The sequence below is a fragment of the Podarcis erhardii genome, assembly GCF_964252035.2.
Source record: "Podarcis erhardii genome assembly, chromosome: 3".
Classification (NCBI taxonomy): Eukaryota; Metazoa; Chordata; class Lepidosauria; order Squamata; family Lacertidae; genus Podarcis; species Podarcis erhardii.
Genome location: NC_138507.1, coordinates 74,193,240 through 74,212,357, shown reverse-complemented (window position 1 = coordinate 74,212,357; position 19,118 = coordinate 74,193,240). Strand labels below are relative to the sequence as shown.

Below are 19,118 nucleotides of genomic sequence, written 5' to 3'. Positions count from 1 at the left end.
TCCTTCTAAAGGATCAGGTTCACAGTCTGGGGTCAGTTATTGATCCAGCATTGTCACTGGAGTTCAAGAGGCCTTTGCAGTTTCTTTCTATCAAGTTCAGCAACCATACCTGGGTGGAGATAGTTGGGTCATAGTCACCTATTCTCTGGAAACCTCCCATTCAGACTATTGCAATGTTTTGCTGTGTGTCATTCTGCCTTTAAAAAGAGAAACAGCCCAGATTTTGCTGTTGATCCAAAATAGGGCCACAAGATAACTTACTGCAACTATGCAGTTGGATCATATTACAGTGGTACCTCGGGTTAAAAACTTAATTCATTCTGGAGGTCTGTTCTTAACCTGAAATTGTTCTTAACCTGAGACACCACTTTAGCTAATGGGGCCTCCCCCTGTCGCCGCGCAATTTCTGTTCTCATCCTGAAGCAAAGTGCTTAACCCAAAGTACTATTTCTAGGTTAGCGGAGTCTGTAACTTGAAGAGTCTGTATCCTGAAGTGTCTGTAACCTGAGGTACCACTGTACACCACTCCTTTGTCAGGTAGACTGGCTCCTTGTCCATATATTTGTATTTTTATGTTGCCCTGTGATCTTCGGAGGAAGAGTGGTATACAAATTTAATGAATAAATAAGGACCCAGTTAAAGGGTTAGGACCCTTTAAGGCAGGGGTTGGCAAAGTTTACCTCGCCTGGGCCAGTTCACTCCCGCGGAGATTGCTCTGTGGGCCGGAACGCATCTGCGCAGGTGCAGGCACGATTTCCAGCGTTTGCATCTGCGCAGATGCGATTTTTGGCATCTATGCATGTGCAGACACGATTTCTGGCGCCACGGAAGCAAGTCCCCGCTCTGCGCTGCGCCAGTCTAGTGCAGCGCGTGGGGACTCGCCAAGCAGGCAGCTCGGTTCGGGGGTGGCTCGTGGTCCATGGGCTGCAGGTTGCCGACCCCTGCTTTAAGGTCTTTGTGGCCTGTGATCATGTTACTTGAAAGATCACTTTCTTTCATGTATGGCTACTAGTCATGAATGGCCACAGTGGTACCTTAGTTCCCGAACAGCTTAGTTGTCAAACAAATCGGCTCAAACCCAGAAGTAAGTGTTTTGGTTTGGTTTGCGAATGTTTTTCGGATGTTCTGGAAGCCAATCAGAAGCTGCACCTTGGTTTTCAAATGGTTTCAGGAGTCGAATGGAGTCCCGGAATGGATTAAGTTCAAGAACCAAGGTACCACTGTATATTATATCCAGTAAGAGAGGTAGCATACTGTAACACAAAATAGCAATTGCTGGGAAACAGTACTGCCTGATCATTTTCTCCCCTTAGAGGGTGGTAGAAACATAGGTCAAAGTGTTGCTGTGAGCACAGGTAACTGGGGCAATATGTCCCGAGAGCATTTTACAAGAGGGTAAACAATGAGAGTGCAAAGGGTAGCACGGAATAAGGCAATTGATAACCTTCACCCCATAAGCAAGCTTGTTTCAGAGCTATCTGATTGCCTTCACTGGATTTTTCTTAAACTATGGCATACTAGGAGTGTATGAACAGCTGTGACCAGACCCTTACATAAAAGCATGCTTTAATTATGCTGGAAGCCGCCCAGTGAGGGTGGGGCCAGAGTCTGACTAGGTTTGCTTAAACTTTTACACACTAGGAGGGTATGAACTTCTGGGACCACGCTTTTACATGAAAGCTTTGCTTTAAATGCTTTAACTTGGTGTTCCTGGAACTCAAACCCTACCCTTTGAGGTTTGGAGCCCCAGGGCCTATGAAACATAAGAAGAGCTCTTGTCTCTCTAGTCCGGCATGTGGTTTCCCACAATGGCCTCTGAAGCCCCCATGGGAAGCCCAGCAGCCGCCCTCTTCTGCTCTTGTTCGCCAGCAAATTGGATTCCAGTGTTGCCCTTGATCCTGGTAACCATTGTGACTAAGAGCCTTGTTCTCTATTAACTTGTCTGATGTCCTTTTAAAGCCAACTGAATTCTTGCCATCACCACATCTTGTAGTAGGACATTCCATCATAGCTGTCAACTTGTCCCTTTTCTTGCGAGGAATCCTATTCGGAATAAGGGAATTTCCCTTTAAAAAAGGGAAACGTTGACAGCTATGCATTTCATAGTTGGATAATGTCCAATGTAAAGAGGTGGGAGCTGGATGGGACTAACCTGATTCAGCTCTGCCTGCCTGGATGCTCTCGGCAACACCAATCCAGGCCAGAGGGTCAGCAGAAGGCATTGTCATAGTTCATAGAACTGGTTCTCACACTAGGAGCTACACTAAAGGACTTGCATTTGGCATGGTGCCGTGGAGACAGGCTGAAGATGCTTTCGGTATATCACCCACTCTCCTGCCCAGTGAGCTCCCTGATGGAGGTGGTCTCTGGTGCCATGTTGGAAGAACCCAAGACTGTGCTAAGACTGACTCGGGGTCACCTCAGAAGTTCAAAGCCTCCTGTGGTCATTATGGGACTGTCTCAGAGCAGAGCATACCATTGACTATGATCTGAAAAGCACAATGTGATTGTTTAAGAGGCACTGTAGGCTTAGAATAAAAAAAGGCATTCCCTGATCAGTAATGTTGCCTGCACACAGAACTAATGGATTGGCTTGCATATGTAGTAATGTTTTACTGTTTTCAGATAGATCTACTGTCTTTTGCCATTCTTTTGCAATGTTCTGTTGTGTACTGCTTTTGATTTTTTTGAAATCTAAAACAGTATATAAATATTTTTAATTAAATAAAATGAATAAGTAAAACAAAAGATCCTGGAGTAGTTCTTCGAATATTAGGGGTTGTGATCTCCAAGGTGACCCATGCAAAAGGTTCACAGGATCAGAGCAGGGCAGGCTTTACAGGCTATCCCCCTTGCAACTTCTGATGATGGGATTTTGACAAGTGTGTGTGAGAGAGAGGCAACTCACCTGTCAATCATGTGATACTGCAATGCCATCATGTGACTGGCAAGCAGATTGCTCCACCCACATCACAAAGCTAGCCCAGAAGGTAAGAACCAAACAGATTCCTCAACTGTGGTCTAAGGGGGGGAGGGGTGTTTGGCAAAGTCTAGTTTTGTGGAGGTTGGCAAAAGGTGGGGGGAGTTTGGCAAGTGGATAGGTGGGGCTGGTGAGCAACACAAGCAGAGCCACAACCCCTAGTATAAACATTTTTGGATAATACATCTATTTGACAGTTTAGTGTAATAATCTAAAATGCATAACCAGGCTAGTCTACCTGAGGAAAAATTAGTGAAACGGAAAAAGTGTGTTTCTACACTAACAAAAGACTAATCAAATAAAATATATCATTTTACAAAGTTTATATCTTTGAAAGAACAATCTGGCATCGATCTGATTAGGATTAATTATAGGATGAGTACATGTACGGTATATATTGAAAGTTTTCACCAAAAAAGCTGGTATAATTTCTCTTGCCCTTTCGTATAGATATAATGTTGATGAATTCATTCCAAAAACCTGGATTTCTTGCTGTCCTTGAAATTCAGAGGATCATTTATGAATCCTCTCCTAGTAGTTACATCTGTTCTTCAGTCTTCATTATTTACAATAGACATCGTATTTTATATTTGATCCCACCTTGGTCCCTGCTAATCTTTCTTTAAATATTCTGTCCATTTCCTGACTATTTTCTTGACTGAAAAGTGTCTTCCAGTCACTTACACCACCTGAAAACAAGGAAATATAAAATTATATATATATACTTCCACAAGCAACCATGATTTTCTATTTGTGGTCCAGAAATCACATATTTGCAGTTGCAGGTAAGCATTAGTAAGTCCAAAGCATTATTGGAACTACTAAAGCATATTAACTACTTTTGTGAATAAGTAATTTTATTATTTTTACCCCGCCCTTCTGGCTGGGCCTCCTCAGCCACTCTGGGTGCCCTCCGGCACACATAAAAACATAATAAAATGTCAAACATTAAAAATGATGAGTAACACAATTCCTACCCTTCGTGGTGCTGCCATTTTGTTACTTTTTCAATTATTGTTATTTTTAGACATTTCACTATCTTTTTCTGCATTCTAAATAAAATACAGATCCCCTGAAGAATTTTGGGGTGCTTCTCCTGAAATCTTGTTTTTTATGCAATGCATAAAAGCTATTTATTTGTAGCCTTGGGTGATTTTTCCAAAGCTGGAAGAAGAGTATAGGTTGCTTTATAGCATTTACCTTTACGGAAAAGAACATCACCAAATTCTCCATGGGTTGATTTGGAATTGCCTTTCATAGCTTTGAAAGTGCTCCTTTCTGCAACACCAAGACAGTCTTCGTCACTTAGGTTCAGTTCAAAGAATTCAGCTATTTTTTTGGCTCCTGCAGCTGTGTTCTGCAAAGGGAAAAAGGAAAAGCAATGTGTGTGACACTCCGATTGGATGTTTGATGAAGTAAGTTAATCAAACTTACTTATATAAATTCATACATCCAACAAATGAATCCAGCTTGCTTAGGGAAAGTCACAATGCAACACACTTTACTCCCATTTGCAGTAAAGGACCCCTGGACGGTTAAGTCCAGCCAAAGGAGACTATGGTGTTGCGGCGCTCATCTCGCCACTGACCTAATCCCATAGGGCTCGTCTTATGTTCTTACTATCTACACTGTATAAGCTCACATAATGGTGTTTCTGGGGATAGAGCCTGGGGCCGTCTACAAGCAAAGCAGACATTTTCTCACTAAATAATGGCCTTTCCCCATACATACAGTTCATGTATTTTCATGTATTTGTATTACAGAAGTGCCTGCTGGGGTTCTTGTTCTTTATAGCCTGGTGTGGCGACTCAAATCCAAGTTCTCCAGTTATATATCAAAACACTGCCTGTAACATCTTCTGCAGGTATGAACCTCAGTTCAGTTGAACTAGGTTCAGCTCAAAGGGGCCTCTTCCAACCTAAAATGGGGTCATGCAAGAGATATTTGAGGACTCTGCTTATTTCACTTATGGAAGCAAACACTTGTGTGCTGCTTGGAACATTGTTGTCCTCCTGCTTTTGCATTGCTCTGAATTTTGTGATGGAGTTTTTGGCTTTAATAATGTACATTAGGCTGTCGAAAATGGGCGGAAATGTTAGGAAAAATCCAAACGTATGGCAACCCATGTAGGAAGTGTAGTTTTGGTGAATTTCCTTAAAAATAGCTCAAAAACTCAACAGCTTTGGCCAAAAGAAAAGGGGGGAAAGCTCAACAGCTTTGCTAGGGTTTCCATATTTCAGTTTTTGAAATATGGCAACCCTCTTTTAGCTGAACACTTGCCTGAACTACAAGGTATATCTGAACATGATTAACCTTACCTCTTTCAGCTCTTCATATGTTATTGGCATGACATTTTCTTTATCAATGAATTTGTTCCACACGCAAAGATATTCAATATAGGAACCCCAGGGCACTGGCAAAAATCAGATCATACAGCAATGGTGAGAGCAAGATTTATACACAATAATCTTGTAGTAAGTCCCATTGAACCCAATGGGGCATACTAGGCATGCATAGGGTTGAACTTACACTCTTACTGTTAAGAATAAGTATAGAATTCGTATAACCATCTTCATTTTCCGCAAACACCATGGCTAAGCTCAGGAATAAATGTTAGACTTACTCTATGCCCCTCAAATTGGGAATGTGCCATGCAGGATTGTTCCACACACCATCATGAGGGAGAGAAGAGGATAGACTGGGATGTAGCCTTCACAATGGCTGACTGTCATGGACAGTGGTGGTGGGGTTGCTGGTGCTTACCTGACCTCCCACCAGCTGAGTTGCTGCTGCTTACCGGGAGGGAGTGGGATGAGATGGTGCAAAAGCAAAAGATTGCCTTCATCAGTATGTTTGCACCAGACTGAGCTTACTGCAGCCTTGACCTTCTCCTCTCCCACCTGTAAGCAGCAGTGGTGACTTAGCCAGCAGAAGGTCAAGAGAATACCTGAGGACTACCATTGCCCAGTATGTCCCTATCCAGAAGTCCTGATTAACTGGGGGAAAGAGAAGTTTGGCACTAGGAAGCAGCCATGCGAAGCTGAGCACAACATTGGGGGGGCAGTCACATGTGCATGACATCACATGAGATCGTGGGAGGGGGAGCAGGAATGGCGAAAACATCCTCCAAGCCTCCTGCCCCACAGGAGGCAGGGGATGGTGGCCCCCTCGATATTGGGAGGGGTGAGTCCCAGGCCTCAAAATATTGAGGGGGCTGAAGCCCTTTGTGCCCCATATACCCCATATACACGGCGGTCCTGCTAGAAAGCAATATTAATCCTTCAGCTGCAAGGAGCATGCCTGCCCAATGTTCTATGAACTGATCATGAAAATACAAATATGTATTTTTGATGTGGAATGAAATGTGCCTTCCTTTTGCGTCAACTCTCACCCCCAAACCCTGGGCCTTAATAGTATCAAAAGTCTGAGAAGCACTGGAATCAACATATGGTAATGTTGGTGCTCCATGGTTCTCATTTAACTGAATCTCAAAAAACAAATTTATGATGGTATAGTAAATCAGGATTTTGAGCATGGGAATTAGGACTGTCCAGCTGATGGACTTGTCAAGGAGGCATTCAGTCTGAACTGCCTGTACAAGTCAATGCAATGACAATAAAGATTCTTATGCAAATCAGATCTCTAGATATCTAAGCAGCAAGTCTGACACTTCCTAAGAAGTGTACATGTAACACCATAGTTTAGTGTTACATACAGGAGCTTTTGACTCATGTGTTTCCCCTTCCTACTACTCTTCAGTTCTCAAGGAGATTGGAAACATCTGCTTCCATTTTCAACTAAATGTCATTTGTTGTTATGTTCAATTTGGGAATTGTGATTGGTGTTAACTATTTTTTATCGGATGAAGGTAGGATCATTATCCACTGTCAGATGATGCCTGAATGAAATGGAATGTTTTTTTTAAAAAATGGCTTTACAATATAATCCCTTCAAATTCAACATTGGATGACTTTAGAGAAGACATAAAATCAATAGGTTGTATCCAACAAAGTCATCCAATTTGTGCAAGGACTTCCTCTCCCTTTCCTCTTCCTACATACCCCACACTCCCCAAATCTGCTTGAGAGGGTTGGGGATCTCCCAGAACAGATTTGGAGGATGGCACACGAACAACTTTGTTAGATGCAAACCATTGTGCTGTTCATATTATATGCATTATTATAGTTGACATAGATAGGAAAAGGGAATTTCTACTTTGTCCTTCCATTAAAGCTCGGAAGTAATCTTCAAATTTATCATAAGGGGGATATGGAGCGAAGGTGTTCGAGAAATGGAAAAAAGATGCAGCGACATCCTTTGGATTCCGAATGAGCAGCAATATCTAGAAAACGAAAACATGGGAATGATAAGTATGAGATGATGGAATTGCACTATCTACAATGCACCATATTTCTCATAAATCAATGTCAGGGACTGGACTGAGGAGGAAGAGTGGTGGAGACCACTCCCCAACCTGACCCTCCCAGGGAGGAGGAAGAAGAAGACGGTATAGCTTTACAACAGTGATTTGCGGGAGGTCACTGTTCAGAGGCAGAAGAGAGGAAAAGTTGGGAAATAATTGGCCATGAGGAGCAGGCAGAACCAGAGCAGCAGCTGGCAGACACGTTGTCACTAGAAAGCATTACAGGCCCACCATCTCCTAGAACCTGTCGAGCTTTAAAAGTAGGAGAGCAAAGAGCTCAAAGACAGAGGGCACTTAGCAGCATCCACAGAGGAGGTGATGATGGTGACGAATGAGGAAGTGGGAGAGACGGGGAGGGTGGAGATTCATTCGGGACAACGCCATTATCCAAGAGGCTGAGTTCTATAGGTTCTCTCTGTAATGTTTGAAATAAAAAAGGGCGGTAAGAAACTTTTCCTTATCTTTATACTTCCCTGGGCAACCAGCCAGGAGCCGCTGACAGTACCCTGACAATCAATTAACACACCACATGTTATCACTGCAATCTAATGCACTGGGAGTGAGACCCATTGCAGTCATTGTGATGTCTGAATACAAATTGAGAGAACTGGGCTGCATAGCACATAATTGACAAGAATGTAGGAAGGACACTGTAGGATCCCACAATGGCCCATCTAGTCCCATATGCTGTTCTTACAGTGGCCAACCAGATGCCTATGGGAGGGCCACAAACTGGACATGGGTGCAACATTCTTGTGTTCCTCAGCAACTAGTGCTCAGAGGCATAACACTCTCACAGCCATCATGACTAGTAGCCATGACTCATCTCATCTTCCATGAATTTGTCTAACCTCTTTAGACGAGAAGCTTTCACCCCCCAGGACTGGCTGTCATCCACATTCATTTTATCTGGTAAAAGCTACCTTCTTTCCTGCTGCTTTTAGCTACTGATTTACAAGTACAAACATGTCCTGTTGCTACTATAGGATTTCCTATGCGGTGCAAATTGGACCAAGTCACGCTACACAAAAGGTGGCCAGAAAACACACCTTCAAATCTCACACTGTGGGACAATTGTTGCATTGTACTTAAGGGACGCGGGTGGCGTTGTGGGTTAAACCACACAGCCTAGGACTTGCCGATCAGAAGGTCGGCGGTTTGAATCCCCGCGACGGGGTGAGCTCCCGTTGCTCCGTCCCTGCTCCTGCCAACCTAGCAGTTCGAAAGCACGTCAAAGTGCAAGTAGATAAATAGGTACCTCTCCAGCGGGAAGGGACAGCGTATCCGTGTGCTGCTCTGGTTCGCCAGAAGCGGCTTAGTCATGCTGGCCACATGACTTGGAAGCTGTACACCGGCTCCCTCGGCCAATAAAGCAAGATGAGCACTGCAACCCCAGAGTCATCCGCAACTGGACCTAATGGTCAGGGGTCCCTTTACTTTTACCTTTACTTAAGCGGAACAAGGGACAGAGTAGAATGTCAGCACCAGGATTAAAGCAATAAAGCAGCCCATTGCAGTCCTGGCAGGACTTATTTCACCAGCTTTGATGGGCCATTGTTGATGGGAACAGGCCTGGGTCTATTTCCCACACCAGCCTGGGAGCTGGCATAGCAAAATTAGAATTTGAACTTTCTCCCATACCACTCTTCTGCTCCGGCTGGTGCAAGTAACAGGATTGTAGATGCAGTTGTGGCTATGATGCTCTGTTATATCTGATTTTGTTTAATTTTTTTAAAGTGCTTGTTTGTATATTGGATTCTTACAACATATAATGACATCGTGCACACATATAGTAAAATATCCCTCCCTAACCCAGAAGACAGAGTCTAGGCATACATGCAAAAAAGAGAGTTAAGTTCCTATCCTAGACAACCATTTGTATAGAAAACAATAAACAAGTCAGGTTAACTAAAAGATTACATAATGTGAGGAGAGTCCTCTGTGTTCATCTGAGCTATATGCATAATAAAGCTACACCAATCAGTTACAAAAGAGTCTTTATGCTTCGCCCTTGTGCCAATGTTATTTTATTAGTGAAATTTTCCACAAGTGCTATTCTACATGCTTTACTGTACCAATTTGTCAGAAAAGCACCCTCTAAGTTCTTCCAGTCTTTCAAGCCTGGCTGCTGGTAAAAAAGAAAGCTTATTAGAGGTTTGAGCTGTAAGTTAACATCTACCGGTACCTTGAAAAGCACTTTACTTGTTTGCTTACAGTTATGAGCTGGTTCAAGGCTGATCTACATACAAGTACCACTTAAAATATTTTTGTGATAACAGTACTTACTTTGGCTTTATTCTTGAAGACAGATTTTGGAAGCTTATCAGGGCGGAGATGAGTAAACATCACTCTCCTGGAGGGATAGCCGTTCATCCTCTTCCAGAGGCCAAATTAATAGGCATGAAATGGAAAACAGATGATTCATTTTTTTAAAAAGCCAACTTAAAAAAAAATATAATCAGTTCTACTATTTGCCAACAGCATAACTGATTGGGCAATCCAAGCTTTGTGCATGACTCTTGAAAACACTTCCAAGAACTTCAACATAGAAATTGAAGCTGAGCTGAAAATTTGCAGAGAACCCTTCCTTTGGGCAGCTTCTTTTAAAACTTGTTGTTGTTGTTGTTGTTGTTGTTGTTCCTGCTGCCACATCTAGAGTAGTAGCAGCAATGGAACTCTCCTTAGTGACCACTAAGCCTCTAGATGGTGGCTGCCATTTTGACTCCCAGAATATCCAAAACTGCATACTATTCTGGGGCATTTTTGGAGGGGGAGCCTTCCATTGGGGGCCACAATGCTATGCCCCTTCAAAAGGCATCTGGGTTTTTTAAAAAACCACAAGCTTCTTGGGAGGGGTAAGTTTTTCCCACCACAAAATTTGTCCTTAGCTGCACTGGTGTCAGTGCAATGAGTCAATGCCCTTTTCATGGAAGTGATCAGGGAAAACTTTGCCCAGGACTCGCCAGTGTGGTGTAGTGATTAAGAGTCACGTAATCTGGGGAACCGGGTTCGCGTCTCCGCTCCTCCACATGCAGCTGCTGGGTGACTTTGGGCCAGTCACACTTCTTTGAAGTCTCTCAGCCCCACTCACCTCACAGAGTGTTTGTTGTGGGGGAGGAAGGGAAAGGAGAATGTTAGCCGCTTTGAGACTCCTTAAAGGGAGTGAAAGGCGGGATATCAAATCCAAACTCTTCTTCTTCTTCTTCCTTAGGAAGGTCCACATTAAACTTTAAGAACTATTCTACCAGGGTAGTGGCACTCATGGTGGCATTGGTGACAAATGTGACAATGGGAGGGGGGGTTATGTCTGGGCAATCCAATGATGTCTGAGCAATCCTGGTTTCATTACAAACAAAGAGTACTAACCTGATACTTTTCAAGATCTCCAATTTCAATGTACGGAAATTCCGCAAGTAGCAATTTTTCATTCAGTTTCTCCGGTTGATGTTTCTTTGCAGATGTGACTACTAAATCTGTAACTATTTGGCCAACCCAGTTGGTACCTAGGAAAACACAGAGCTGGGAATGAAATGCTTTTTTTTCAGACTGCCAACAAATGCATAATAATCGGAGAACTGATTAATTCATGAACAAGAATAGTGAGTTTCAAGAAACTCTGATAGAAGACATTCTTTCCCAATTTTTTTTTATCATAATTGTTTTCTCTCCTCAAAAAGCAAAATTACTTTGCCAGAAAACAAAGGAAAAAGGAGATCTTTAAAGACTGCAATAGAATATTCACTAACATACAATCATACTTAAGGTGTGTGTGTTATATAAACAGAAAGACTTATTCACATATACTTGTGAGTGTCACCTAGCTGTTTATTTACCTTCCTGTTTATTTCATTAGTCTACCAAGACAGAGCAGTCTCTAGGCAACCTTGACGGTAAAGTTTTAAAATATTGTTTAAAATAGGCCTTAAATCAAATTTAAGAACAAATCAAGACAGAAGACAACAGCAGAAAACTAACTAATCTGAGTGATGCTAACATTAAGTCTTATCCCATCAACTGCCTGGGAGAAGAGGAAGACCTCCCTACATCTAATCAGGATCCCTTGGTGGTTATATCAGCTAAAGACAAGTGTCCTATCAAAACAACCTGTCTCTTTTGAACTCTCTCCCCACATTAACATGTCTACATTTGTAGCATATCCCCTTGTCATCAAAGTTCTGCAGCCAAAAATATTCAGAAGATTAGAACTGAGGTTTGTTGTTGTTCTTGAGAACCATATTTTTTTTCTGTCTTTAGGTCTTTGCAAATTATGGTATTATACTGCCATTTATTCAATAATTTTTTTATTTTATTTTTTTTGCATACTATCATTCCAGTCTCCACTATCACTTTGACTTTAACTAATGTTAACATGGCCACACACTCACCGGATTTGCAGTATCCTGCTAGAAACACATCATCACTTCTTGCCTCAAAAGATTCAAGAGCTTTGAACTGCTCTGGGCTGCAAAGAGCTGTGGGGTACACAACTCCGTCATAAGTAAATAGCATTTCCTCTCGAGTCATCTTTTCACCATCTTCCATTGCTTTTTCCAGAATGTCAATGAACTTCTGTCTAACGTAAGGCATTTTTCAAAGGTCTCTTATTCTTTCTCTTCTGGAAGTGGAGTGACTGTAAAGGAAGGCAGAGACTTTGGCTTACACACTTGAGTTACTATAAAGGTAAAGGGACCCCTGACCATTAGGTCCAGTCGTGACCGACTCTGGGGTTGCAGCGCTCATCTCACTTTACTGGCCGAGGGAGCCGGCATACAGCTTCTGGGTCATGTGGCCAGCATGACTGAGCCACTTCTGGCGAACCAGAGCAGCGCACGGAAATGGCGTTTACCTTCCCACAGGAGCGGTGCCTATTTATCTACTTGCACTTTGACGTGCTTTCGTACCACTAGGTTGGCAGGAGCAGAGACCGAGCAATGGAAGCTCAGGGATTCAAACCGCCGACCTTTTGATCGGCATGTCCTAGGCTCTGTGGTTTAACCCACAGCGCCACCCACGTCCCTTGAGTTACTATAGGTGCTGCTTTTTTTAGGACAGCTTGCAAAAAGTACCGTATTTTTCGCCCGATAGGACGCACCGGCCCATAGGACGCACCTAGTTTTTTGGGGGGGAAATCAAGGAAAAAATTTTAATTTCCCCCCCCCCCAAGTTTGCGCAGCCATCCCCAAGCTAGAAGAGGGAGACGGAGCGCTCCATCTCCCTCTTCTGCCTTCAGGGACAGCCTCCCTAGCCTCTGTGGGGCAGCGCACTCTGCTGCCCTGCAGAGGCTTTGCGCAGCCATCCCCAAACTAGAAGAGGGAGACGGAGCGCGTCTCCCTCTTCTGCCTTCAGGGACAGCCTCTCTAGCCTCCATGGGGCAGCGGCTTGCCCCGCTGTCCCCCGAGTTTGTGGGGCTGGCCTCACAGATCAGGTCGGGGAATAGCGGGCTGGCGGCGCTCCGCCTCCCCGCTATCCCCCGAGCTTGTGGGGCTGGTGGGGGGGAGAAGCAAGCTTGCTTTTCCCCCTCCCCCCGCCAGCCTCCAGACCAGGTCGAGGAATAGCGGGGTGGCGGTGCTGCGACTCCCCACTGTCCCCCGAGCTTTTGGGCTGCAGGCTGCTGCCCGCAAGCCTTGCGAGCCCGCGGGACCTCCCGCCGGGCTTGCAAGACTTACGGATAGCTTCCTGAAGCCTGGAGAGCGAGAGGGGTCGGTGCGCACCGACCCCTCTCGCTCTCCAGGCTTCAGCGAAAGCCTGCATTCGCCCCATAGGACGCACACACATTTCCCCTTCATTTTTGGAGGGGGGAAAGTGCGTCCTATAGGGCGAAAAATACGGTAATCAAAGCCATAATTTTTAAAAGAAAGCATATAAAACAAACAAAAATAAAAGCAGGACCAGTTAAATTTTAAGTTTTGTCTTTTGTGTTGAAAAAGAAGACCCTCAACCCTCAGCATTTTTAACAGAATATAGATTGAAATAATGTAATTGTTTTAGTCATTTAAAAGTTAGCAAAAGCATGGCCAAAGGTGCTTCTTGGGGGGGGGGAGTCTCTTACCTGACCCCAGATTTTTCCCTTCTGTGATCTGAGGAGCTCCAGTTAGGTTGAGCTGTGGACCAAACTGAGCAAATATCTCCTTCCCGATCCCATGAAGCCTTTATACTCGTCCCAAGTCTCTCCCTCGTCCTGCCCTCCTTTTCATCCCACCCTCCTTTATTCATGTATTTCTGGGTTGTTATGCAATCGCTGCAGATTTTGCAGTATGATCAAGTCCAAAGTACAGGTCCATCCAGGTTGTGGGAGTATGTCCAGTTTCCATCAAATATTACTCAAGGGGTCAGCTGGCTGCAGTTATCAGGCTTACTTGTTGCCTTGCTTCTTCATGATGTTGCAGCCTACAGGGAGCCCGAGAAAAAAATGAGAAAGCAGCATGATCAGCCTCGAAAACGTGCCCAAACCAGTTATTCCCATTTGGCTCTGCTCTCCTTCCCCTTTTATTTTTGCATTCCACAATGCTTGCCTCCTCCTTTTCTCTTTCTCTTTTAGGATTTTTTGACCCTTACTTTTTCCATTTTCTTTAACTTTTTTCACTGAGTGTGTTTCTCAGATAGCTACTGCTAGAGATCCGTTCCTTTCTTTTTCCACCACATGACCACAAGCACCTCTTCTATATTTGTGGAATTTTTTTTGAGCTATGGTTACTAAATAAAATGAGAAAGCCACTCTGCACATGCTTTGGTACCTCGGATTTGCAAAATCACCCACTGACTTTCCTTGGACCCTATTCTTCATTTGCCATGGTCTGCACCCCTTTTAGCACCAGGAGAAACCATCTGATATTCAAGAAGTAGAGGACATTCAGTAATGAGGATCATCTCATAGATTGCTCATAGAATGGTGCATAGATATTGCTTGTGCTTACAATTTCCTGCCACCAAATAATATTTGTTGTTGTTTAGTTGTTTAGTTGTGTCTGACTCTTCATGACCCCATGGACCAGAGCATGTTAGGCACTCCTGTCTTCCACTGCCTCCTGCAGTTTGGTCAAGCTCATGTTGGTAGCTTCGAGAACACTGTCCAACCATATCATCTTCTGTTGTCCCCTACTCCTTGTGCCCTCAATCTTTCCCAACATCAGGGTCTTTTCCAGGGAGTCTTCTCTTCTCATGAGGTGGACAAAGTACTGGAGCCTCAGCTTCATGATCTGTCCTTCCAGTGAGCACTCAGGGCTGATTTCCTTAAGAATGGATAGGTTTGATCTTCTTGCAATCCATGGGATTCTCAAGAGTCTCCTCTAGCACCATAATTGAAAAGCATCAATTCTTCAGCGATCAGCCTTCTTATGGTCCAGCTCTCACTTCCATACATCACTACTGGAAAAACCATAGCTTTAACTATACGGACCTTTGTCGGCAAGGTGATGTCTCTGCTTTTTAAGATGCTGTCTAGGTTTGTCATTGCTTTTCTCCCAAGAAGCAGGCGTCTTTTAATTTCGTGACTGCTGTCACCATCTGCAGTGATCATGGAGCCCAAGAAAGTAAAATCTCTCACTGCCTCCATTTCTTCCTCTTCTACTTGCCAGGAGATGATGGGACCAGTGGCCATGATCTTAGATTTTTTGATGTTGAGCTTCAGACCATATTTTGCACTCTCCTCTTTCACCCTCATTAAAAGGTTCTTTAATTCCTCCTCACTTTCTGCCATCAAGGTTGTGTCATCTGCATATCTGAGGTTATTGATATTTCTTCCGGCAATCTTAATTCCGGCTCGGGATTTATCCAGTCCAGCCTTTCGCATGATGAATTCTGCATATAAGTTAAATAAGCAGGGAGACAATATACAGCCTTGCCGTACTCCTTTCCCAATTTTGAACCAATCAGTTGTTCCATATCCAGTTCTAACTGTAGCTTCTTGTCCCACATAGAGATTTCTCAGGAGACAGATGAGGTGATCAGGCACTCCCATTTCTTTAAGAACTTGCCATAGTTTGCTGTGGTTGACACAGTCAAATGCTTTTGCGTAGCAGAAGTAGATGTTTTTCTGGAACTCTCTAGCTTTCTCCATAATCCAGCGCATGTTTGCAATTTGGTCTCTGGTTCCTCTGCCCCTTCGAAATCCAGCTTGCACTTCTGGGAACCAAATAATATATCCATCCACAAAACCAGGCCAACACAGATCAACCTTTCACACAATCCAGATTCCAACAGTGGCATATGGAGAAAGCAAGCACTAAAAGTGTATAAATCAAGTAGCTGTTCTCAACGGCAGCCTACATATCAAGTCACACAAGTAGCATACATATATGTAGGAAAGTACAGTTGACCCTTGGTTCTCAAACAGCTTAGTTCCCAAATGTTTTGGCTCCCGAATGATCGAAACCCAGAAGTGAGAGTTCTGGTTTTCGAACTATTTTGGGAAGCCGACGGGGCTTCCACAGCTTCCGATTGGCTGCAGGAGCCTCCTTCAGCCAATCAGAAACCGTGCTTTGGTTTCGGAAGTCGAACGGACTTCCGGAACACATTCTGTTCGAAAACCAAGGTACGACTGTATTAGGAAAGGAAGTTTTTATAAGCAGTTTAGGCTGCAGACCTATAAGCACTTACCTGATGGAAATAAGCCCCAATGAAAACAACTGGGTTGACTTTTAAGTGGGCATGTATAGCAGGGGTAGTCAAGATGGTGCCCTTCAGTTGTTCTTGGGCAATTGTCCTTGCTGGCTTGGCTGATGCACATTGGAGTTTAACAAGATCTGGGTGGCTCCATGTTGGTAACTGTGAAAAGGGCACATTCTGTGCTAGAGATCATTAGGAAAGGAACTGAAAAGAAAACTGCAACCGCATTTGTATTACTGTTTGTACAGTTCTGGTTGCCTCAGTTAAAAAAGGATTATTGTAGAGTTGTGAAAGGTGCAGAAAACAACCACAAGTGATTCCCTATGAATAAAGATTGCAGTGCTTGGAACTTTTTAGTTTAGAGAAAATATGAGTAAGAAATGACATGATGGAAGTTTACAAACCTATGCATGGAGAGCACCACAGTAATACTCATGTTGAGACACATCTAAGGCCCTTCTAATTCTGTTTCCCATTTTACAAATGGGAAGCACAGAGGTGGAAAGTCTCTAGTCTAGCAGCTACTGCACACTGAGGCTGACATCTTCACTGGGTCGACATCTTCATCCAGCTATCTACTATGACCCCAAGGTCTTCCTTCTGGTCCATCACCCCTAGTTCATACCCCATGAGTGCAAGGGTGAAATTAAGGTCTTTTGTTCCAACATGGGTCACTTTACGCTTGTTTACGTTGAACTGCATTTGGTGTTCTACTGCCCATTCACTCAGTTTGGTGGGGTCCTTTCAGAGCTCTTGATAATCTCTTTTTGTTTTAACAACCTTGAACAATTCAGTGTCATCAGCAAACTTGACGTTTTCCCACTCTTTGGGGGAGGGGAACAGAAAGCATTCAGAAAGGTCACTCTGACCTCTGCAGTCTGCATGCAGGAATCTATTCCTATCTCAGCAGTAGTGCTGTAGTGGTGGCACTTTTCAACAATGACAGAGGCAGTATGTGCAAGGCAAGGAGAATTTGAGGAGCCTGCACCAAAGGAGATGTAGGGGTGCCGCACATCTCCCACAAGGCATAGGTAGCTCACCTCTGCATCATATCAATGCACAATGCTGAAAGAGGCTGCGGTTTGAGTGCGCACTGCAAATCCCATCCCAGTCTCCAGCTTCTTATCTTCCATTGTCTAGTTCATGACAGACAAAGCAAACCTGCTTGGCCTTGGATTGAGGGTGCAGAGATTATAGAGGCAGTGTAGTATAGTGGTTAGAGTGTCAGACTAGGACCTGAGAGACCAGATTTCAAATCCCTGCTTGGCCATGCAGCTCACTGGGCAACCTTGGGCTGGTCACTGTTTTTCTCCCTAACCTTACCTCTCAGGGTTGTTGGGGGGAGGGTTAAATGAAGTAGAGCATAGCCATGGATGCCACGTTGGACTCACTGGAGGAAAAATTGAGCTTTAATTACAATAAATAAATATTCACACCAGCAACAGGTTCAAACGACAAAGTCAGCAGAAGCTTTTGTGCTCTGAGTGGTTACTGGAAAACTCAACATGAGCACATAATTTCTTAAGTAAACAACTTTATTTTTTTAAATGTAGATTTTTCTAAGCCTCTGAGGTTTCACAACATTCAAGCAGTATATAAATATTGCGAAACAACTAACTAAATAAACATTAAGTGCAGAGAAGGAAGGGATTAAGTGGCTGGTTTAGAACAAAACATGATTTTAAAGGGGAAGTTTCACCCCTTGAACAAAACCTGGGTGTTCCCTGTCCAACTGCTATGCCTGATATGCCTTTTCACCACCTGTAAATGAAAAAAAACCCCTGTTATTCTGGAGAGATAATGAGGGTAGGGCAAATACTATAAATTATGTTAATCCCATTGTTTGCTCTTGCATTCACTCGGGTTTTATCTTCTTTTAGAAATAGTCATGTGTGGTGGTTTTGAGTCAGACAGAATGAGAGATGGGAACTTTTTTCTATTTGCCCCCACTCCAAACCCATGGTCCTGATCTGACCCCCCCTGCACCTGCAGTGTCTATGGATGGTTGAAAGTTGCCACTGAAGTGAATGGGAATGCTTTTTCTCATGCAAATTGCAGGTGCAAAGGAGCTGATCTGGATCAGGACTGTAGCAAGGGCAAAGGGGGAAAACTCTGGCTAACTCTGAAACTGCTCCCCCGAGGAATAGCCCCATTGATTCTGAGCGACCAGTTTCAGTCTGGCTGGCAGACAGCAGTCTTAAACAGTCTTCAGAAACTAGGCCTTGCTCCCCAAACCCTCATAACTATGGGCCTGGGCAAGCTAGAACCATGGTTAGGCAAAGAATCGTGGACATAGAGAGACAACAGGACTGTAAAAGGGTCCCCGATTATAAAATCATAGAAAACGGGAGATACGTAGCTGCTCCAGCAACATATCTCTATTTCCTCACATCCAGAAACACAAGAAGGGCTTTCACTCTTGCTAGAAGCTCAGCTTTGCCCTCACCGGTTCCAGAAGGCTCCTATGGAAGAGTCCTGTACGCACAGAGACTTTGCACCTTCCCATTAGGGGAAATAGGAAGCCCTGAACATATATTTTTAAGATGTCCTTTTTATGTTGAGATTCGTAGAGACACCATTGATCCTTTGCTGAAAAGGCTCGCGATCTTTCAGACAAGTCTAAACTTAATTCTCTCCTCTTAGGCAAAGATCACAAGACGACCCGGCTGGTAGCCAGATTCTGTGCCCAGATTTGTAGGCACAGATCATCCTCTAGAATAAATAGGGAAATGCTGAAGTCTCCCTTTGGGGTGCCTCAGGGTCAATTTTTATGGAAGCCCAAATCTCAGTTGTACGAGTGTATGTATGTATCTCAATTTTAACTCATGAGCTATTGCTGCAATCTGCTCCGATTGTATATTTTATCTTTATGAACGCTGTTTTTATTGTGTTATGCGAGCTGGTCTTTGACGGTAATAAATTATCTAAATTATCCCTACCACCATCCCCAAACCAGGGCCCCAATCCAAATGAGGGCCCCTATGCTGGTGTCAGGGACTGAACTGCAGAGGAATGGTGGAGGCTGCCCCCCACCCCACCCCCGTAGCCCAACAGCTGGCTATTTGGGAGAGAGAAATCATGCACTGCAAGTGACGCCATTAAGAACATGTG

The 19,118-nt window shown here is 43.9% G+C and overlaps 1 protein-coding gene across 1 annotated transcript in view; it reads right to left on the bottom strand.

The window, feature by feature from the left end:
- LOC309338623 (uncharacterized protein) overlaps positions 1–13,819 on the bottom strand; it is a 46,347-nt gene extending 32,528 nt beyond the window's left edge. The window contains exons 1-7 of the mRNA XM_081855943.1: positions 13,453–13,819; positions 11,789–12,033; positions 10,770–10,906; positions 9,690–9,779; positions 7,196–7,322; positions 5,299–5,393; positions 4,181–4,337 (exon numbers count right to left, since the gene is read on the bottom strand). Of these exons, the coding sequence (XP_081712069.1) occupies positions 4,181–4,337; positions 5,299–5,393; positions 7,196–7,322; positions 9,690–9,779; positions 10,770–10,906; positions 11,789–11,990 (808 nt within the window). The 5' untranslated portion in view covers positions 11,991–12,033; positions 13,453–13,819. The remainder of the gene's footprint in view (positions 1–4,180; positions 4,338–5,298; positions 5,394–7,195; positions 7,323–9,689; positions 9,780–10,769; positions 10,907–11,788; positions 12,034–13,452) is intronic.
- Between the last annotated feature and the right edge of the window lie 5,299 nt (positions 13,820–19,118).